The sequence below is a fragment of the Enhydra lutris genome, unplaced genomic scaffold (assembly GCF_002288905.1).
Source record: "Enhydra lutris kenyoni isolate GAN:26980312 unplaced genomic scaffold, ASM228890v2 scaffoldscaffold20, whole genome shotgun sequence".
Taxonomy (NCBI): domain Eukaryota; kingdom Metazoa; phylum Chordata; class Mammalia; order Carnivora; family Mustelidae; genus Enhydra; species Enhydra lutris.
Window position 1 is genome coordinate 4,820,357 of NW_019154104.1, and position 18,834 is coordinate 4,839,190.

The window sequence follows — 18,834 nt, forward strand, 5'->3', positions numbered from 1 at the left end:
ACCTTTTAAATAAAAAATAACTAATTCCTATAGATTTGAGAGTTTCGTTTAAGGACTAAAACCTCTTATATTTTCATTAGCATTCTCCTAAAAAATTAGTCTAAAAAAAAGGAGCTTTCCAATTTTATCAATAGTATAGAATTGCCCTTAGTAAAAGAGCCTTTACTTTAAATATAGGTCAGTGATAATCCTCAACCTCTTTAAGGTTTTATTTTTTTTAAGATTTTATTTATTTATTTGATAGACAGAGATCACAAGTATGTAGAGAGGCAGACAGAGAGAGAGAAGGGGAAGCAGGCTCCCTGCTGAGCAGAGAGTCTGATCCCAGGACCCTGGGATCATGACCTGAGCCGAAGGCAGAGGCTTAACCCACTGAGCCACCCAGGTGCCCCCTCTTTAAGGTTTTAAAAGAGAGTCTTAGACACACGGACAGGTATTTTCAAGCTTCCGCATGCCATATTCATGGAAATAAGTGTATAATGGCATGGGTTTGGAAGCCATGCTTCTCTCTCGATCTACTCGTCAAGTTGTTAAGACAACCAGGGGACAAAGAGCAGCTTACGTGATAGCACAGGAACACAGCCACAATATCCAGACTGTGGGAAGTTCTACAGGACAAATAGAACTTTTTTATTTGTCCTGTTCTACTGGACAAATAACCCTTTTTTCTCCTAGGAGAAAAAAGGTAGCCCAAGAATCTATAGACCAAAAGACACTTCTGAAACAATATTTACATTTGCTTGAATTCTGATTCAAGCAAATTCTAATTTTAATTCTATTTATTAAATTCAAACTCTGAGCCATACAGACATAATTGTAATCGTAGATATATACATGTGTGTGACACAGCTGGAAAAATCTGAATACCATTTGGCTACTGATGATATAAAGGAATTATTACTAATTTCTTTCAGGTGTGATCATGGTGTTGTGGTTGTGGTGTTAAAAGAAACTTTGCCTTTTAGAGATACACAATGAAATACAAAGAACAAAGTTAGCACACGATTTAAAGAGTCACAAAAAAACAGAATGCTTTGCAGACTTTTCCACACGCATGAATGCATGCCTCCAGAAGATCTAGACACAAAGCCCCAGCAGTTCTGTAGCAAGCATAAAGTTTATTTGGAGTCTCCTGATTGCCTTAGAAATCGATGGCCTTTTGGGGCGCCTGGCCAGCTCAGTCAGTAGAGCATGCGACTCTCCATCTCAGCGTTGTGAGTTCAAGCCCCACATTGGGTATAGAGATTACTTAAAAACAAAATCTTAAAAAAAAAAAAAAAAGAAAAGAAAAGAAAAAGAAAGAAAGGAAATCAATGGGGTTTTTTGTGTGTTATATCTAATAAACATGGATGTGGCTATGATAATATGAAAATGATTTACATCGCCCCCGTTGAATAAAATAAATACTCTGGGAAGCTGCTTCATGTAGTCTCCTATGGCTAGACTACAACCCAGTCTTCCTCGATGGGTATGCAGTCCCTATCAGAAACATACAGGACTTTAATTAAAATAGAGCTTACCCAGTGGCTTAGCTTGGTGTTGCCATAACAGAATGCCTCCGATTAGGTAGCTCTAGCAACAGAAATTTATTTTCTCACAGACTGGAGGCTGGGAAGTCCAATACCAAGATGCCCGAAGTGTTGGCGTCTGGTGAGGATTTTCCCCTTGGTTTGTAAACAGCCACCTGCTCTCTGTATCCTCACATGGCCTTCCCTCCGTGAGTGTGCTGGGAGAGAGAGCACGAGTGCACAAGCTCTTGGCTGTTTCTTTTTATAAGGACACTAATCCCATTGGATCAGGACCCCGCCCTCATGACTGCATGTGACTTTAATTACCTCCATAAAGGCCCTGTCTCTAAATATAGTCACATCGGGAGCTGGGTCTTCAACACAGGAATTTTTTTTAAGATTTATTTATTTGAGAGAGAGAGAGAGAGAGAGACTGTGTGTGCGTGCTTGGGAGCAGGGGGAGAGAGAGAGAGAATCTCAAGCAGACTCCCCACTGAGGGAGCCTGACGCAGGGCTTGATATCACAGCCTGAGCCAAAACCAAGAGTCAGATGCTTAACCAACTAAGCCGCCCAAGTGCCCCAACATATGAACTTCGGAGGCACGAAACATTGAGCCCCTAACGCAGAGTATTCATGTGGGATAGGATTCTGTGGCAGCTAGCCGGCATATACAATTCCATTTAAAACATAATTCTTCCAGGGGCGCCTGGGTGGCTCAGTTGGTTAAGCAGCTGCCTTCAGCTCGGGTCATGATCCCGGCGTCCTGGGATCGAGTCCCACATCGGGCTCCTTGCTCATCGGGGAGCCTGCTTCTCCCTCTGCCTCTGCCTGCCATTCTGTCTGCCTGTGCTTGCTCTCTCTCCCTCTCTCTCTCTCTGACAAATAAATAAATAAAATCTAAAAAAAAAAAAAACAAAAAAAAAAACCATAATTCTTCCAAGTGTTTTATTTAGGAGATCTTATTGTTTTACTTTTTTCTCAAAATTTTATTTTGGAAATTTCAGACCCAGAAAAAAATTGAGAGAATAATACTGTGAATGTCTAACATTTTGCCACATTGCCTTTTTCTTTCTCTCGATTTCTCTATTATGCACACTCTCCGTGTGTATGTGTGTGTGTGTACAGGTACATACATATATATGATATAGTATAGATATGGCCACAAACACATACATAGATATATACCTTTAAGTTATAAATACTGTTTGCCACACCATTTGCAAACAACTTGCAGGCACAAAATTTTTTCAACACAAGTTGATTCCTGGGTAATCAACTAAAATTGTAAGATATTGATTGGAGTTAAGAAAAGGCTAAAGTTTGTCTATTTCCGCCTCATCCAGAGCAGGGATCTTTTCTACAAGGTCCCTGATCACCGGTCTCCTTTAAACACTTCTAAAGATGGAGAATTAGTTTTGCTACCCGACAGCTTGTTACATTACTAAGCATCAGAAAGCAAGAAAACTGTATTTATAAAGGTTACTTTCTCACATGTAGCTACATTCATTTCTGTTAGGAAGTAGGGTAGGATTAAGAAGTGGAATATATTTTAGAAAACTGGCAGTGTCCACTGAACATACACAGACCAAATGACCCAGTAGTTCACCCTCAGGAATAAACCCAAGAGAAATTGTATTTTTATATTCCAAAAGATGGGTATAAGAAAAAATATATAGGGCGCCTGAGTGGCTCAGGAGGTTAAGTGCCTGCCGTTAACTGAAGTCATGATCCTAGGGTCCTGGGATTGAGTCCCACGTCAGGCTTCCTGCTCAGTGGGGAGCCTGCTTTTCCCTCTGCCTCTCTCTCTCTCTGTGCATGTCTCATGAATAAATAAACAACATCTTAAAAAAATTTTTTTTAAATATATAGCATGTTTTAAAATGTCCCAAACTGGAAACAAATCAAATGCTCATCAATAATAGAAAGGTGTTCTAATCTGGGCTCCCCAGAAAGCAGAACCTGAAGCTAAAGTATGTCTCGTCTTGTTCCTAAGGCGCATAATCCCAGCAGCAGGAAGAAAGAGAAAGAGGGATTGCAGATGGCGCACATCTGTTGTATAGTGCAACTGAACCCTTGAGTTCATGAACCAAGACCTCTAAGGAAGCAAGCTCTAAGTTTGCAGGGACAGACACATAAATTTTATAAGTGGGCCGTGTACCCATAAAATCTAGATATGGGGGCAGTACGTGGGTGGCTCAGTCAGTTAAGCATCTAACTATTGATTTTGGCTCCTATAATGATCTCAGGGTCATGAGATCAAGCCCTTCGTGGGGCTCCATGCTGGGCAACGAGACTGCTTAAGATCCTCTACCTCTCCCTCTGTCCCCCACCCCACCGATTTCAGTCTCTCTCTCTTGCCCGCCACCTCTTTCTCTAAAAAAGAGAATCTAGATATGAGGACCCAGCACCAGCTGATGGTTCAGTCTGATCCTCAAGAACAGAGCTCCGACCACAGGGCATTGTCCTGAGCAGGGGCCTTCACTGAGTTTTTCGTGTTCTAATATACCATCCAGCAAGCAAGCTCAATTTCCCTTCTTCCTCCATCAGTTGGTCATCAGGAACCCTTCCTCAGTGAGGCCACTGGCTTGAGTTAGGAGTGTTGATGCAGCAGAGATGGGTAACGCACACCCATGGATGTGACTTACTCCTGCCTTCTGGACCTCCTGGGGCTGGTTCTCAGTGTGCCGTGTCCACAGTACATGGGATCGCTGCTGCAACTTTGAGTCGGCGTAGCTGCTGGTCCAGGCACACGATGCACTGGTCTTGGTATCCCTTCCATGGGCACACATGGTCTGCTAGGAACCAGTAGCATCCAGGAGCTGTTTCTCAGAGAGTAGTTCTCTGCCACAGAAGACAAGAACCCCACCCCAGAATCCTTCACATCTGCCCTGCGACTCCTCTCATGCACTTGCCAGAGACATTGCACAGCATTCTTACCTCTAGCACAATCAAGTCAGCCAGATCCGATGGCCTAGGTAGGAAGACATCCTGTGTTACAGCTGGGACCTGCTGCAGAACTCCTTGACTCCAGGCTGCACTTGAAACTGGTAGCCTTCCCAGTCACTTGATAAACGGATTGGAGCAGTATTCTCGAGAAAGCAATATATGCTGTCACCAAAGTCCCAAGAAGCCCACCACGTCCTATGCCTCTTTCTCAGCAGTACAAGGTACAAGCAGTTTGTCTTTCAGGGACAAGTCTCTGTGCCCCTAACCAGAGGACCTCTAAACCCTTCACTAGTGTGACAGTCCCCTGAATGTTTATCCGGTCTGTCGCCCTCGCTCTGCCATTCGTGTGCTTAGAAGGCATGTAGGACACTGCTGGTTCCCGCCCACAGGTCTCCCTTCGTGAAGACATCAATACCAAGAGCCAGCATGGGATTCTTGAGAATACCAGGATGGTCAAAGTCCTAACAGGCTGTATGAGAACAGAGCTGGAGAGTTCACATAGCTCTTGGACAGCACAGTGAATGCTGTCCTTGCCATGTAAAGACTTGCCACGTTGGTAGACATCAAGAAATCAAGAAGAATCTATTGACCAGATAAGTAGGTGCTTATCAGTGCCAGCCCCATACTGACTTGTACCACACTCAGTGTGGCCGCTCTCCCAACTTGTCTCTTTTAGCCAGGGCCTGCAGTGCCTTTGGTGTGGACACTGTTACCTGTTCTCCTCAATTCTTCCTCCACAGGGACCACACTTCTTAATGCAGTTGTGTAGTAACCTTTACTTTAAACTCTGCTCTCTGGGGAACCCGGGCTAAGATAGTTGGTGCCAGCAGTGATCTAGAAGGTGGACCTTTAGGAAGGGGCTTTAAAGTTGTATGACTCAGGAATGGGGTCCCTACTGCCTTCCAACCAGAGAAGGAGCAGGAAGGGAAAACAGGGAAGTTGGGTGTACTACCGAGCAGGCTGCTGCTGTTACCAAAGGCAATGGGTTGCTCCATCCTGTCACACTGACGATAAAGATGAAGAAATAGCCTCAGAGAGCTTAACTGATTTGCCCAACCTAGTAACGAAACAGCTAAAAAATAGAAGCTAGTAAGTAAAAAAGCAGAAAGCCAGGTCTGTCTGACTCAAAAGCTCATATTCCCCTCCTGCCATGGATCTTCTCTCTGGAGTAAGGATGGCAGATGGCGGAGGCCCTAGTCACACATCCTGGAAAGTTACACCAGAGCGGGGGTGGGCCTTTGTCAGCTCGAAAGAAAATGGCCTTCTAAGGAGACTGAGTAGCTGGAGCGCCGTCAGGGAGGCCAAGAAACTGTTGGTGTGGAACACAGGTTGGGAACCCGGGGGCCTCACAGGCTGGGCCTGGCGGGCGAGGTCAGAGCCTGCGAGACACCAGCGAGGTGGGTCCCTGTCAGAAAGCCAGTGCTGGCGTCTGAGGAGGGAGACGTCTGGGAAGTGCTGAACGTCACTGTGTGTGTGTGAAGGGTAAAGGCGAGAAGATTTAGGGAGGGTTTGGGTTTTCTTAAATTGTGTTGTCATTGTTCTTCCGGTGTCTTCGCATTTCCCTCCTTAGAACACATATCTTCACGTCGGGTTGCTCCAAGTCAGTAACGTTGGTCTCTTCTCCTCGGCGTCTTCGATCTTCACACCCTCCGTCCATAATTCTCTCAGGCACAGTTTTCTGGTACACAAAGTCCAAATTCGCCCAAAGCCTCCTGGTCTCTGGTCACCTCAGAGGAGCCAGGTGTCTTCTCCACTCTTTCTGGGGCTTCGTTCCTTTGTGTTCAGTCGTCCTCAGCCAGGGTTTGTGGAACACCCACCTACTCGTATCTCCTGCTTTCCCCTTTTGATGTCCTTTTTATTTTCCTGTCTGGGATCGTCCATCTTTTGTGAGAGCCAGTGTGTGAGAGTGGCATCACCATCTTGGCATCATGAGGGTGACCGTGCTTGTCAGACACATGGCCAGAAAAGAGAAATGGCCAACTCCTTTCAGGTCACGGGGACTTCTCCCTGGGTACACAGCTCCGCCTGAGGGCCGGGCTTGAAACAGAGACCCTCCTCTTTGTGTCCCTTCGAGAGTAACCACCGTGGTGAGCTGGCTCCTACTGACACCACCCCTGTCTCCTCACTGGGTGGCGCTTCCATGGTGTCTGTGCTCAGACACTGTCACCTCACTGCACCATTCTTGGCTGTCTGTCACCTCCGTAGGCCTGTAAGTCTCTCAGCAAGCAGAGAGAGAAAACCCTCCAAGAAGTTTAAAGTTTTAAATTTAGTCTCTGATGCACAGACAAGCCTTACTTAGCTTTCCAGTTTTTCTGTTGACTTCTTAAAGGGCAAAAACCTTAAACATAAATTTTCAAACACATGGCTACAGTGAAAACAGGTGGTTTTAGAGAATTCATTCCATTTAACTCCACAATGAGAAAAATAAAGTGAAAGTGGTAATTACAACCAAAATAGGAAGGCCTAAATTAAAATGTTTGAAGCCCTTAACCACAGTTAATGTCCTGAGGAAAGGATGTGTAGAACTGAATAAAGAAAAAAAAAGTTAATGAGAGTTTCTGCTATCTCTCAACTTTGTGTTAACAGTAGCACTGTCTTTTCTGAAGTAGTTGGAATGTCCTTGTTTTGTTCTTCTTGCTCTTTAAATTTTGATCTAATAAGCTGTCTCACTTTATTTACAAGGCTTTGAAATGTGTTTGTTGCTTCCTTGATAGAAGAAGGCTACATAGTCTTTTAAACCCAGTAATGCTAGTTGTCGTATTTGGTAAATTATGCTGATGAAGTTCGTAATGAAATGACTAGCATAGCTTTGACAATGACTTTGGCAGACATTCTCATTTGTTTCTTTTTTTTTTTTTTCTTAATAGTATACAATGTTGTCAGGGCAAGTTCCATTCCAATCTCATGACAAAAGTTTGACATGCACCAGTGCGGTGGAAATCATGAAGAAAATTAAAAAGGGAGATTTCTCCTTTGAAGGAGAAGCCTGGAAGAATGTATCCCAAGAAGCTAAAGATTTGATCCAAGGTAAGACTCTAGTGAAATTTTATATTGCGTATACTGTGTAGTGATTGAAGTGGAAGCATACCCATTCATAGGTATTTGTTAATTAAGGAATTCACGTGTGTTCTAGAAGGTTTCCGATTACTCTACTGAGCCTTTTTTTTTTCTTACCGGAACACTATCCCTTAGTAATATTCTCCACATCTGCAGGGTCCACCAGCATCTCAATCTAGCACCTCCAAAGTGAACTGACATTATTTTACTATCCTTTTCCCAAAAGTATGCCCCATCCCATCCCCCTCTTGCACTGCCAGGAAGCCAGAATGGGCGTCACCATCCACCCCCCCACCTTCCTTACCTTCCACAGCCAGCTACCCAGTCCTGCAGTTCATCTTCCGTCCTCACCACCCCCTCGTCCCCATTCACGTGGCTGCCCTCCAGTTCCTGCCATCCTTTCTCTCCTAAGAGCCCATGGCACCCTTTTGGTTTGTGTCACTGCCTCTGCCTTTACCTCTCTGTTATCAGTCGGCAGAGTGACCTTCCTCATACCCAGCTGTGATCATGCCTCTCTTCTGCTAAAAGTCCTTCAGAGAGACCCTGTTAGCTTCTGGTCAGACTCGCATATGGGAGCGTATGAAATCCAGAACCCTTGAGGAACTGGCCCTGCCTGCCCCTGCCTCCTGTTCCCCTCATGCTGCCTTTGAATTCTTCCCATGTGCCTGTGCTCAGATTCCTGCATGACTTCACACTTGCTCCTTCTAATCCTGGGGAAACCCTCTTCATCGAGCCCACTTGTACTCATCCCGCAGGACTCATCTTCTGGAAGCCTTCCAGGGTGTCCACACTGCGGTCAAAGATCTCCCCGTGGGTCGCCAACACGCTGTGCATGGGGGTGTTACTCTTGCGCTTGTCTCCCGATGCTGTCACGGTTGGTTTTTGTCTGTGTGTCTCCTCGTGGCTCCTCTTTGGGCCTCCATCTCCGTATCTCTAGCGGCTTACTGCACTTGCTGACTCGTACAAGATGTTTGCATACGAATGAAGTGCATCTAGGTACCCCCTGTTCATGTGGAGCTTCCCAGTCGCCAATGGGAGTCTTTGTGTTGGGTGCCAGTCTCTTCTCGGGAGAAATCAATTAGCCTACGGTAGACACAGGCTATTGTGGGCCTAGTCGTTAGCGTTCAGGATTTACTGAGGGGTGGAAATGTATATGAAAATGTAATGACTCTGTAGGAGTTTGAATCCTTCTCAGGACCATTGTGTCATGTGAACCTCATTGAAATTTATGTTTGAAACAAATCATGAAATAAAAATATCTTAATTATTCCTATAGGACTCCTCACAGTCGATCCAAATAAAAGGCTTAAAATGTCGGGCTTGAGATACAATGAATGGCTTCAAGACGGCAGCCAGCTGTCCTCAAATCCTCTGATGACTCCAGACATTCTAGGGTCTTCAGGAGCTGCTGTGCAAACCTGTGTGAAAGCAACCTTCCACGTAAGGCCCTGTGCTCCACACATGGCGGGCAGGTTTGAAAAGGAATCAGATATGTTTACTCCATAACCTCCAAGACACGCTCTTGGTACATTTAAAAGAATGTGTTATTTTCATTCTAGGTGTGTTTTTATACATCCCTCCGTAATAAAAACACATTTATTAACAGAAAGTATGTGGGGGACCCGAGTCACTGCCAACCCACAAAATACTTACTTGACATTCCGGATGAGTTTGTGAGATGAGGCAGTAGTCTGATATTTGAAGAGTTGAAAATTTTCAGTAGATAATGAAAACAATATGCATTGTGTTGGAACTTTTCTCTCTCAAACAGGCTAAATCATTTTCTTTAAAAGCTATAAATAAACATTAGGAACTAAGGCACATGTGAAAAGTCCATTCACTCAGCCACCATTTATACCTAACATACCCTCATGACTGTGAGGGGTAGGGAATAAGAGTATGCTGTTCCAAGCAGATGCAAAGGTTTTAAGAGAATTATGTAAGAAATAGATGAGTTAGGGAGAAGTGACGTACCTCTGAAGGGATTACCTTGAGAAAGGAAAAGGGCTGGCGTTTCTTCTTCAGTTGCAGACATGGATTAAAAATTAATGAACTAGGGTATGTTGAGGTGTGAAGAGATTAACCACAGGTTTGTTCAGATGATCCCCAGCTTCCCAGTGACATTTGATGCAAAGCTATCAAGAGTAACCCCAGTGACACCCAAACTTAAGGCTGAAAGAAGTGGAGACAGGAAGCCGTGAGGAGAAAGCCAGGCCGAGGCAGGTGGAGCTGAACCTCTCTGTGCAGACGAAGTATCTGAGATATACCCCAATTACCCCGACCCGGAAGTGGAGAGGAGAGCCCTAACAGATCCAGTCTGCTCTGTTTGGGGATTTTGTGGTCAGAATTTTAAATCTCAGACACAGCACTAATAAAAGTAACGGGGGTTGAGAGGTTGGTGTTTTTTATTGAAAGGTAACACTGACTTCTTCAAAAGATTTATGAGAACCCTAACTCCTGTACGCCTGGCTGGTTTGATTTACACAGAGCCGTTGAGACTCGAACCCTGAGCTTCCAGACCCTGCCAGTAGGTTTGCGAGTGAAGGTTTTCAGGACCTTATTCCCAGAGCAATTTGGAGCTGTGACTGACGACGAAAAAAGTTGTCCTCTGCTAGGAGCCCTAGTTGCCAAGAGAACTTCAATTTCTTGACCTTCACAGGACCTCCCTTTCTTTCTCCCCTAGGCCTTTAACAAATACAAGAGAGAGGGCTTTTGCCTTCAGAATGTTGACAAGGCCCCTCTGGCGAAGAGAAGGAAGATGAAGAAGACTAGCACCAGTACAGAGACGCGCAGCAGCTCTAGCGAAAGTTCTCACTCGTCCTCGTCTCACTCCCACGGGAAAACCACGCCAACTAAGACCCTGCAGCCCAGCAACCCCGCAGACCCCAGTAACCCAGATACGCTCTTCCAGTTCTCAGACTGAGAGGTGCAGGGACGGTAGGAATGTCACCAGTGATGACCCATCGCACCTTGAATGCCCTCAGCATGTGCCTGAGGTGATGTCTTACACTTTTCAAACTGCGTCCTGTTGGTCTTTTTGGAATCTGCCTCTTAGGGAATTTTTTTCAGAAAAGCCCAGTTGGTTATCCTTGTCCAAAAGCACTGGACAGAAAATGTTACTGTGAATAGAGCACCTGTTATACTGTTTAGCGACCTAGCATGATGCCAACAGGACTGTTCTGGAAAGAGCAAAGGTGTCTGTCTGTAAATCTAATTAGGGACATGGTAGGTTTGAGCGGCTCACGGAATGAGTCGCGGGTTTTCCAGATGTCTGCCAGCAAGAGTCACTTGTACTGTGATGACGATACCTTTTGCTTTGCCTTGTGGACAGCCTGGGTTTTTAAGAGATTTGCACCCCTCAAACAGTGATTTCTCAGAGAAAAAGGTCTGAGGGTCTTCAGAATGATTCTGTAGTGAATTGTGTGTGTGGTAAACGCTTATTTCTTGAGAGAGGATTTTAACTTATTGTCTTTATTTTATGGTTACATATGATGGTAACCTGTTATTATTAATCTTTTTCTAAAAAGTAAAAAAATAAATAAAAAAAATAAAAAGTACAGGAACTTAAGGTCCCGTGCTCTGCATTTGGGATCTCTCTGAGATGCATGCTAAGCTACTTAACGTTTTTAATTTTGCACTGCTCTTTCCTGGTGATTTGTTTTCATGGTTATTGCAAAATAATAAGGTACAGGTCTCTGTTTTAAGTAATATTGCACTTTATAAGAGAATATGAATAAAGCAAACTATTTTATAAAGTGCACTGTTTAAAGCATATGTACTGCATTTTTGCCAGTTTTTCCATTATCCCCTTTAAATTTGTCCTCACATCCCCCTTTCTACCTTGTTTGTGCAAGTGGAATGGGCGTAATCATTAGCCCCTTAGGCACCAATGTGCAGAAAATCTAAAGGGAAATTCTATGAAACACTGTGCTTCACATTCGTACACTGTGTTGTCTGCAGCGAGGTATGCCCTCCTGTAGTCGGATATTATGTACATAGTATTTTAGAATCATGACTATGACTTGTCTTGAAATTTTTCTGTTAAATTTTAAATCCAGAAGGCATATTTTATAAACTTATGCAGAGCACTTTTATTGCTCCAAAGTTCCGAAGTCCTAGAGAAAACAAGTGCTATGTGATGAAGACATTTCATTGAAAGTTTGCTGCATTTTCAAATACGATTAATTCATTCCCTATGCAAAAAAAAGAAGTGATAGGATTTGTATGCTGTGTTTTCTTTTAAAGCCATCACACAAAATGGCAGGACTGAGAAAAGTGATCTTTGCTATGTTTACAAGAATCATGCTTAAAAGATGATGCCCGACCTGTTTATTTTATAATTTTTGTTAATGACAACTTCTTGAGCATTGGTTTGGAACTTGGGCATGATATTTATTTATTCCTTTCTTAAGGTAATAGCAGCATTAATTTCAACCAGTTATGAATACTAAAGATATCGTGCTCTATGTAATGGTAGCATATTTATTACTAAATCCATGTATATATTAATAGCGCAGGCAAAAAATGGCAAATATTAAAATATTTTCAAAATATTATATGATTCTCTTCACATTTTTGTCCACAGTGGTTATTGGAAATAACTTTTTATACTTTTCAGTGGCCCAGATAGCTCCACGATTGTCATGAATCAGTGAAAGTTTTGTACACCTAGCTTGCAGTCTTTCGTGGTAATGATGGGAAATCTTTACGTGAATGATTACCAACCTGTAGCAAATCCACAGAATGTGATTCCATCCAGGCACAGCATTACAATGACCAAGAAAATGTCCGTTTATGTCTATATGTTGAAGAGATTTGGAAATGTCTAAGTTAGCTCTTCAGTTCATTTGTTGAACTACACATCCTGGTAGAAAATACTAGTTGTAAAGTATGAACTGAAGGGACTTTGTTGTTAATGGAAAATGACCTAGAAAAAGAGTATACTCTAAGAACTGATGATGTCATTGACTCCGGGAGAGTGAAATTGAGGGGTTTCCTTTTCCTTTATTCTTAGTGCCTCTTCTTCTGAAGGACCTGACAGAAAATTGAATGGGTGAAAAGGCAGGCGGGGTAAGAGGAGGATGGAAAGAGAAGGCTAATCCGTCACAGTGAGGCTCCCAGAATTACCTAGAATGGGCTTCTGGAAGAACCTCAGAAACACTCAGAGTGGTGCCCCCTTTTCAAATGTCTTCATGCTCACCCTACTTAGAAATTCCCAAGAGACAGCTCTGATGCTGAGTCTGCAGCACTTAGACTGTGTGCAGGCTGTTCGTGGCTGGTGACTTGCACTTTGAAATTCACAAAGCTTTCACTGAGTCATAGCAGGAGTAAACTGAAAAATGCTTCATGTGAAAATGTTCAGCAAAAGGACTCTTAGTGTTAGGAAAGAAAAAGGAGTAGATCTTAAAAAAACCAAATATATACATTAAATTCTCTTTACAATATTAATTTTGGAGATAAAGCCAAATCACCCCTCCCCTTTTTCCCTGATGGATTTTATTTGCAGGTAGTTTCTGACCGTCATAAGTCCTGATGCATATATTTTGTGACTACATAGGCCTGATTGAGAGTCAAGCAGGTAATAGAGGAAATACATTTTTAAAAGACCAGTTTCTCCTTCTTCTTATGCTGGATCTTGTAGCTGACTTAGTTAATTTAGCTGTTTTGGAGTTCATGCATTCTTCCCAACCTCTATAAAACAATGAGTCCGTGAACCCCCTGGAACCGAAAATCAAGCTGCCTAGAGTTAATTTCAACATGCTTCTTCGTGTTGGAGTTGTGGAATCATTTACCCATGAAAAAAATGCTTTTGAATGTTTTTCTATTGCTGCCGATTTCTTAAATAACTGTGTAAAGGCCACATGTAAATTACAAGGTAAGTTATTTTAAGGAAGACTATAGGAATGATAGTAGCTATTTTTCTATAAGGGAGTTTCTTTTGTATCTCACTTTACTTTTTTTTTTCTTAAGTATATAATTGCTTGTCTACTTGTTTCCTCTGCCCCCATTTCAGATGCTGTTATTGTCATATTTATGAGGATCAGGGTACCTCAGAATGGTGAAAATCTCTACATTACTGGCCATGTTTGTGCCTTCGACTGCCTGATTACTTTAAGATTGTGCCTGGTGGCCAATAATAAGAACAGGATTTGGGTACTCGTTTTATCACACTTGTAATATTCTTTAAGACCTAAATAAAGAAGTTAAATTCTGATATGCCACTTACACTGTATCAGAATAATTGTCTTATAGGTGAATTATCGTAACATAATGAAATGTCGTATAATCATATGACTTTAGGCGCCTCCAATGTCCTTCACTGTGACACCTGACTTCTGGCCTGTCATCACTTCTGTCCCCTCCATGAATACCCATCTGTACTCGATACCATTGCCTGGCACTAAAAAGAATGTAGCAGGCGCTCACGAAATTTTGAATTTAAATGCAAGTCATTCTAAAACTCAAAGAAAGGGAAAGTAATCAAAAGATAACACAAGAAGTATGCATAAATAAATATTTTAAGTCTCATCTACCCAAAGGAAATAGCTGCTACAGCAACTTAGAGGTTTTCTTCGCTGTTTGGTTAAGTGACTTCCCTCCAAAGTTGTGACATTCTTTGGGGAGAATATTTTTCTTGAGAGCAGTTATTTAAATCGTGTGTGTATGAGGACAACATGTCTTTTCAAGGGAGCAGTATTCTCCATCCTAAGAACCAGGGGCTGGTTCCGTTTCACTTCTCGTCTTCAGCATTTCTTCCTTCTGAGCTTTCAAGATCTCGCTTCTGAGCCCTGTCATTTAGCCTCTCAGCTCTCTGTTACGTTAACTCAGTAAATGATGCCTCGGTTCCCCAAGGGCGTTGTCCACCTTCTCGTTCATGAAATCGTGAACAAAGCAGGTGCCAATATTTTTTTACTAGTAGACAGAAAAGGAGTACGAAAACAAGTATCTCTCAGTTCCATCTGTCTTGGCTTGTTTACACTCATCCAAATAGGTCCTGCTGACTGCCAGCCATTTCTTTTCCACGATGACTTCCGACCACATGGTTAAGAGGCTTGGTATTTTGCGTCTAGAAGGCTTGGATGAAAAAACAGGATTCTTGGTAGTTACTCATCAGGCTTCATTTTCCTGGCATATTTCCGCAGGGATGGGTGGAAGGACATTTTGTGATATTTTTCTCGTTGGAGTGCTGCTTTGGTTATGAAGAGTTGAATGCTTCGGATAGGTCAAGTTGGTATTTACCACAGCAACTTCTCTGGAGCCCAGGCGACTGGGAGGATACTCAGCCTGGTGTCAATTTCCATTATTCTTTTCCATTGCTTTACAATTTTAATTTGCATGGTTTTATAAAATTTTTCTCTTCTCTAAAACAAATTCCAGTTTCCTCCTTGTTCCTTCCCCTAGGGAGGAGTCTTTATCTTTTCATTGATGTTTTACAGCCCTCTACAAGAAGGGCACCTGGGTGGTGTAGTCGGTTGAACTTCCGATTCTTGGTTTCAGCTCAGGTCATGATTTCAGGGTCATGAGAACGATCCCCATGTCAGGCTCTGCACTGAGCAGGGAGTCTGCTTGAGATTCTCTCCCACTACCCCCCATGCTGCACACATTCTCTCTCTCTCCCAAAAAGAAAATAGAACAAAAAAATGTCATGACTTAGAAAAGGAAATTTAAGTATGAGCAGAATAGTAAAGATTTATTTTTCTACCATTTCTGCTTGTTAGGTAATTGGGAAAACCATTGTTTCTCTTGTTTTCTTTGTTTAAAATCCAATTAGGTTAACAAACTTGACATTCTTAACTGCAGTTTTATTTTTAACTTTCTAAGAGGTTGGTCACGGAAAGTGTGCACTGTTGTGTTGAAAGGATGTGTGACAATTATCCTCATGAAAGACTTGCTGGCTGTGTAGACATTTGAGCATTCATAACAGTTTATTTTAGGTACCACAGTGCTGGCCTATTTGCTAAAGTTATAAATACCAGTGGAAGGAGAGATTAAATGTACAATCACTCTTGTTCTTTTGATGAATAAGAAGGGAAAATACAAAGTTGCTACATTCCATATGAAGTTAATGCTTTAGTACCCAAGTTCTGAAAAATACCCGAAAGAACTTTAGAAGAAGAGGAAGCCACATTTATACATACTCAGAAGAATTTTTGAAAGACTAGCATTTTAATGCATAGCGGGTATAGTTCTGTCTAAACAGATATGTTTCCTTGGGGACGGAATCACTGAAAATAATCAAAGCTACAATAATCCACGTAACTACATACATTCTTCCTCAGCTTACAGAAAGCCAAGAATTTGCTTTCCTAGAAAGTAAATGGAATAGAACAAGATGAAAAACTTTGTTTTTCTTTTGGGTGAATGATGAGGCAAAGTATAGTCCCACTGTGGTTCCACGGAACGCAGGCCGCCCATCGCCATCTGTGCTGTCTTCACTGCCTGCAAGAATTGTGCTAGTTCTCGCTCTGTTTTCTTGCTTTCCAGTTGTACAACCGCACACAGTAGTGTCTCCCCACACTGACATTTCCTGCACTGCTTCTTAACATAACCGTGGCTTGACTACTGTTTATAGACTGTAATTAAGATCAGAGAAGTGCTTGATTGGGAGCCCTGGGGATGGAAAGTATGTAGCAATAAGGAATGAAGGACCCTGTGTGAGAAAGTGAGCACCCCTTCATCTCTGGGATGCGAGCAAGCATTGAAAACATGGAGAGGGCTACTTTATAAAATGCCATTTCAGTCGCCATGTATGTAAAGGTCTTTAATAATTTTGTCTGCTGGGTGGATAGGGGAACTTATTTAACATGTCTATACAGGCTTTGCAAGGGGGTTATTTTTATTCTAGGAGGCCCATGGGATTGTTTTCTCCTCACTGTTTCCCTACTCCCTCCCCAACTTTCCCCTCTGCCTTCTGTCCAGACCGTTGCCATCCTAAGGCCAAAGAGAGCAGTTCAAATGGAGCACTAAGACTACATATAGGTAGTGATAATATTCTTTAAAAATGTTAATGCAGAACAGTGTGTAAAGTGTACAGATCTTAAGTGGGCAGCTCAATGAGTGTTGACGTGGGTATGCACCCCTAAAACCGTCCCCTTGATCAAGGTGAGACTCCCAGTCCATATTCAGACAGAATCACTGTTCTGACTTGTGTCTCCACAGATTGTTTGCCTGTTCTTGATCTTCCTGTAAGTGGAGTTGTAGTCTAGCCTTTTGGGTCTGGTTTTATTCGATGATCATGATGTCTGTGAAATCCATCTACATCCTTGCACACAGCATATCAACAGTGGGCTCTTTTTCATTACTGTGTGTTCTCCCATCAGATGAGTATATCCCAGTCTGTTTATCCAATCTACTGTTGGTGGGCATTTGGGTTGTTGCTAACTTTTAGCTTTGATGTCTAAAGCTGTCACGAGCATGCCTGTGCGTACCTTTTGGTAGATATGTACATTCCTTTCTCCTGGGTTTATACATAAGAATGAAGCTCACTGAATCATAGGACAGATGTATATGTAGCTGAAAGGATATTGCTAAATAGTTTTCAACAGTGGTTGTACCAGTTTACTCCCACCCAACAGTGGGCGAGAGTTCCAGTTGCTCTCTATCCTCATCAGCCCTTGGAACCATCAGCCTTTTTAGTTTCAGCCATTCTGGCTAGTGTGTATTCATTGTGGTGCTGGGCATTCTGGCAAGTGAGTATTTCATTGTGGTTTTAATGTGCATTTCTCTGAGAACTAACGATGAGTAGAACACCCTTTTATATCTCTATGACCCATTTGAGTATTCTCACTTGTTGAGTGCCTATTCAAGTCACTTCTTTGAATTTATTAGGTTGTCTGTGTTTTTCCTATTGATTTGAAGGTTCTTTGTATTTGGTTGATATGAAGTTTTGTCTGTTATATTATTATAAATCTCTTCTCTTTGGTTTGCTTTTTTGCTTTCCAATTGATGTCCTTCGATAACCAGAAAGTTCGAATTTTTACGAAGTTCAATATATCATTTTTTTATGGTTAATGATCTCTGTGTCCTGGTTCATCAGCCTTTACCCAAGGTTGTTATTCTTCTACAAGCTTTATCATCTTACCATTCACATTATATCCATGATCCATCTAGCACTGATATTTGTATATGGTATGAGGTATAGTAGTCAAAGTTCACATAGTCTGTGAGTGTTCACTTGATTTAGCACAGTGTCTTGAAAACTTCAGTGCACTGTGGTTGTAATTTTTATAGTCTTCCCATCTGGTAATGTAAGATTTCTAACTCTGATTTTCTTCCAAATAGTCTTGGCTACTCTTAACCCTTTTCATTTCCATATACATTTTAGAAACAGGCGTCAGTTTCCTGGGGGAGGTTATCTATTACTGTTTAATTGATATGGCATTGCATATATAGATCAATTTCAGGAGAATTTATATCTACTCAATTTTGAATTTTGTAACCCATAGACATGGCGTATATCTCTCTATTTATTTAGGTCTTTAATTTGTCTCAGCAAGGTTTTAAGATTTACATGGAGAGGTTGGATTTATTTTTAGATTGTTGATGTTTATATTTTATTATCTATTTTTTGTTAGTGTGTAGAAATATAATTGGTTGGGGTGGGATTTTTTAAAGATTTTATTTATTTATTTTGAGAGAGAATGAGTGCATGAGCTGGGGGAGGGGCAGAGGCAGAGAGAGAATCTCAAGCAGACTCCATGCTGAGCATGGAGCCAGATGTGGGGCTCGATCTCACAACCCTGAGATCGTGACTTAAGCTGAAGTCAAGAATTGGACGCTTAACCAACTACACCACCCAGGCACCCCTATATCTGTTTCTTTATACTGCCTTCGCATCTAATAACCTTATTAAATTCACTTTAATTATGCTAATTCTATAGCTCCTTTTATATTTCTTCATGTATATATTCATATCTTCTACAAATAATGATAGTTTCATTTCTCCCTTTCCAGTTTTCCTTTTATTCCCTTACTAAGCTGACAGGGACTTCTAGCAGAATGTTGCATAGAAGTGGTGGCAGCAAACCTCTTTGACTTATTCCTGAACTCAAATTAAGAATTCAGTATTTTACCGTTCAATATGATGTTTGCTGCAGATTTTTTAAGAGATACCACTTACCAAACTAAGGGTTTTTTTTTATTCCTCGTTTTCTGAGAATTTTAATTAAATACTTTTTCTACCTCTATTGAGATGATCATGTAGTTTTTCACTTTTGTTTTCATATAGTGATTAATTACACTAATCGATTTTCAAACGTTGCATTCTTAGAACACACCACATTTGGTCATGGTATATTATTTTTATATATCAATGGATTCAGT

The 18,834-nt window shown here is 41.9% G+C and overlaps 1 protein-coding gene across 5 annotated transcripts in view; it reads left to right on the plus strand.

The window, feature by feature from the left end:
- LOC111148567 (ribosomal protein S6 kinase A5) overlaps nucleotides 1–12,052 on the plus strand; it is a 183,409-nt gene extending 171,357 nt beyond the window's left edge. For 4 of the 5 annotated variants that reach the window (XM_022505232.1, XM_022505237.1, XM_022505234.1 and 1 more), the window contains 3 exons: nucleotides 7,323–7,482; nucleotides 8,789–8,952; nucleotides 10,196–10,435. In XM_022505232.1, coding sequence (XP_022360940.1) covers nucleotides 7,323–7,482; nucleotides 8,789–8,952; nucleotides 10,196–10,435 — 564 coding nt within the window. Of the gene's footprint in view, nucleotides 1–7,322; nucleotides 7,483–8,788; nucleotides 8,953–10,195 lie in introns of all 5 variants that reach the window. The other variant, XM_022505233.1, reaches the window with a different exon arrangement.
- The last annotated feature ends 6,782 nt before the right edge of the window (nucleotides 12,053–18,834 follow it).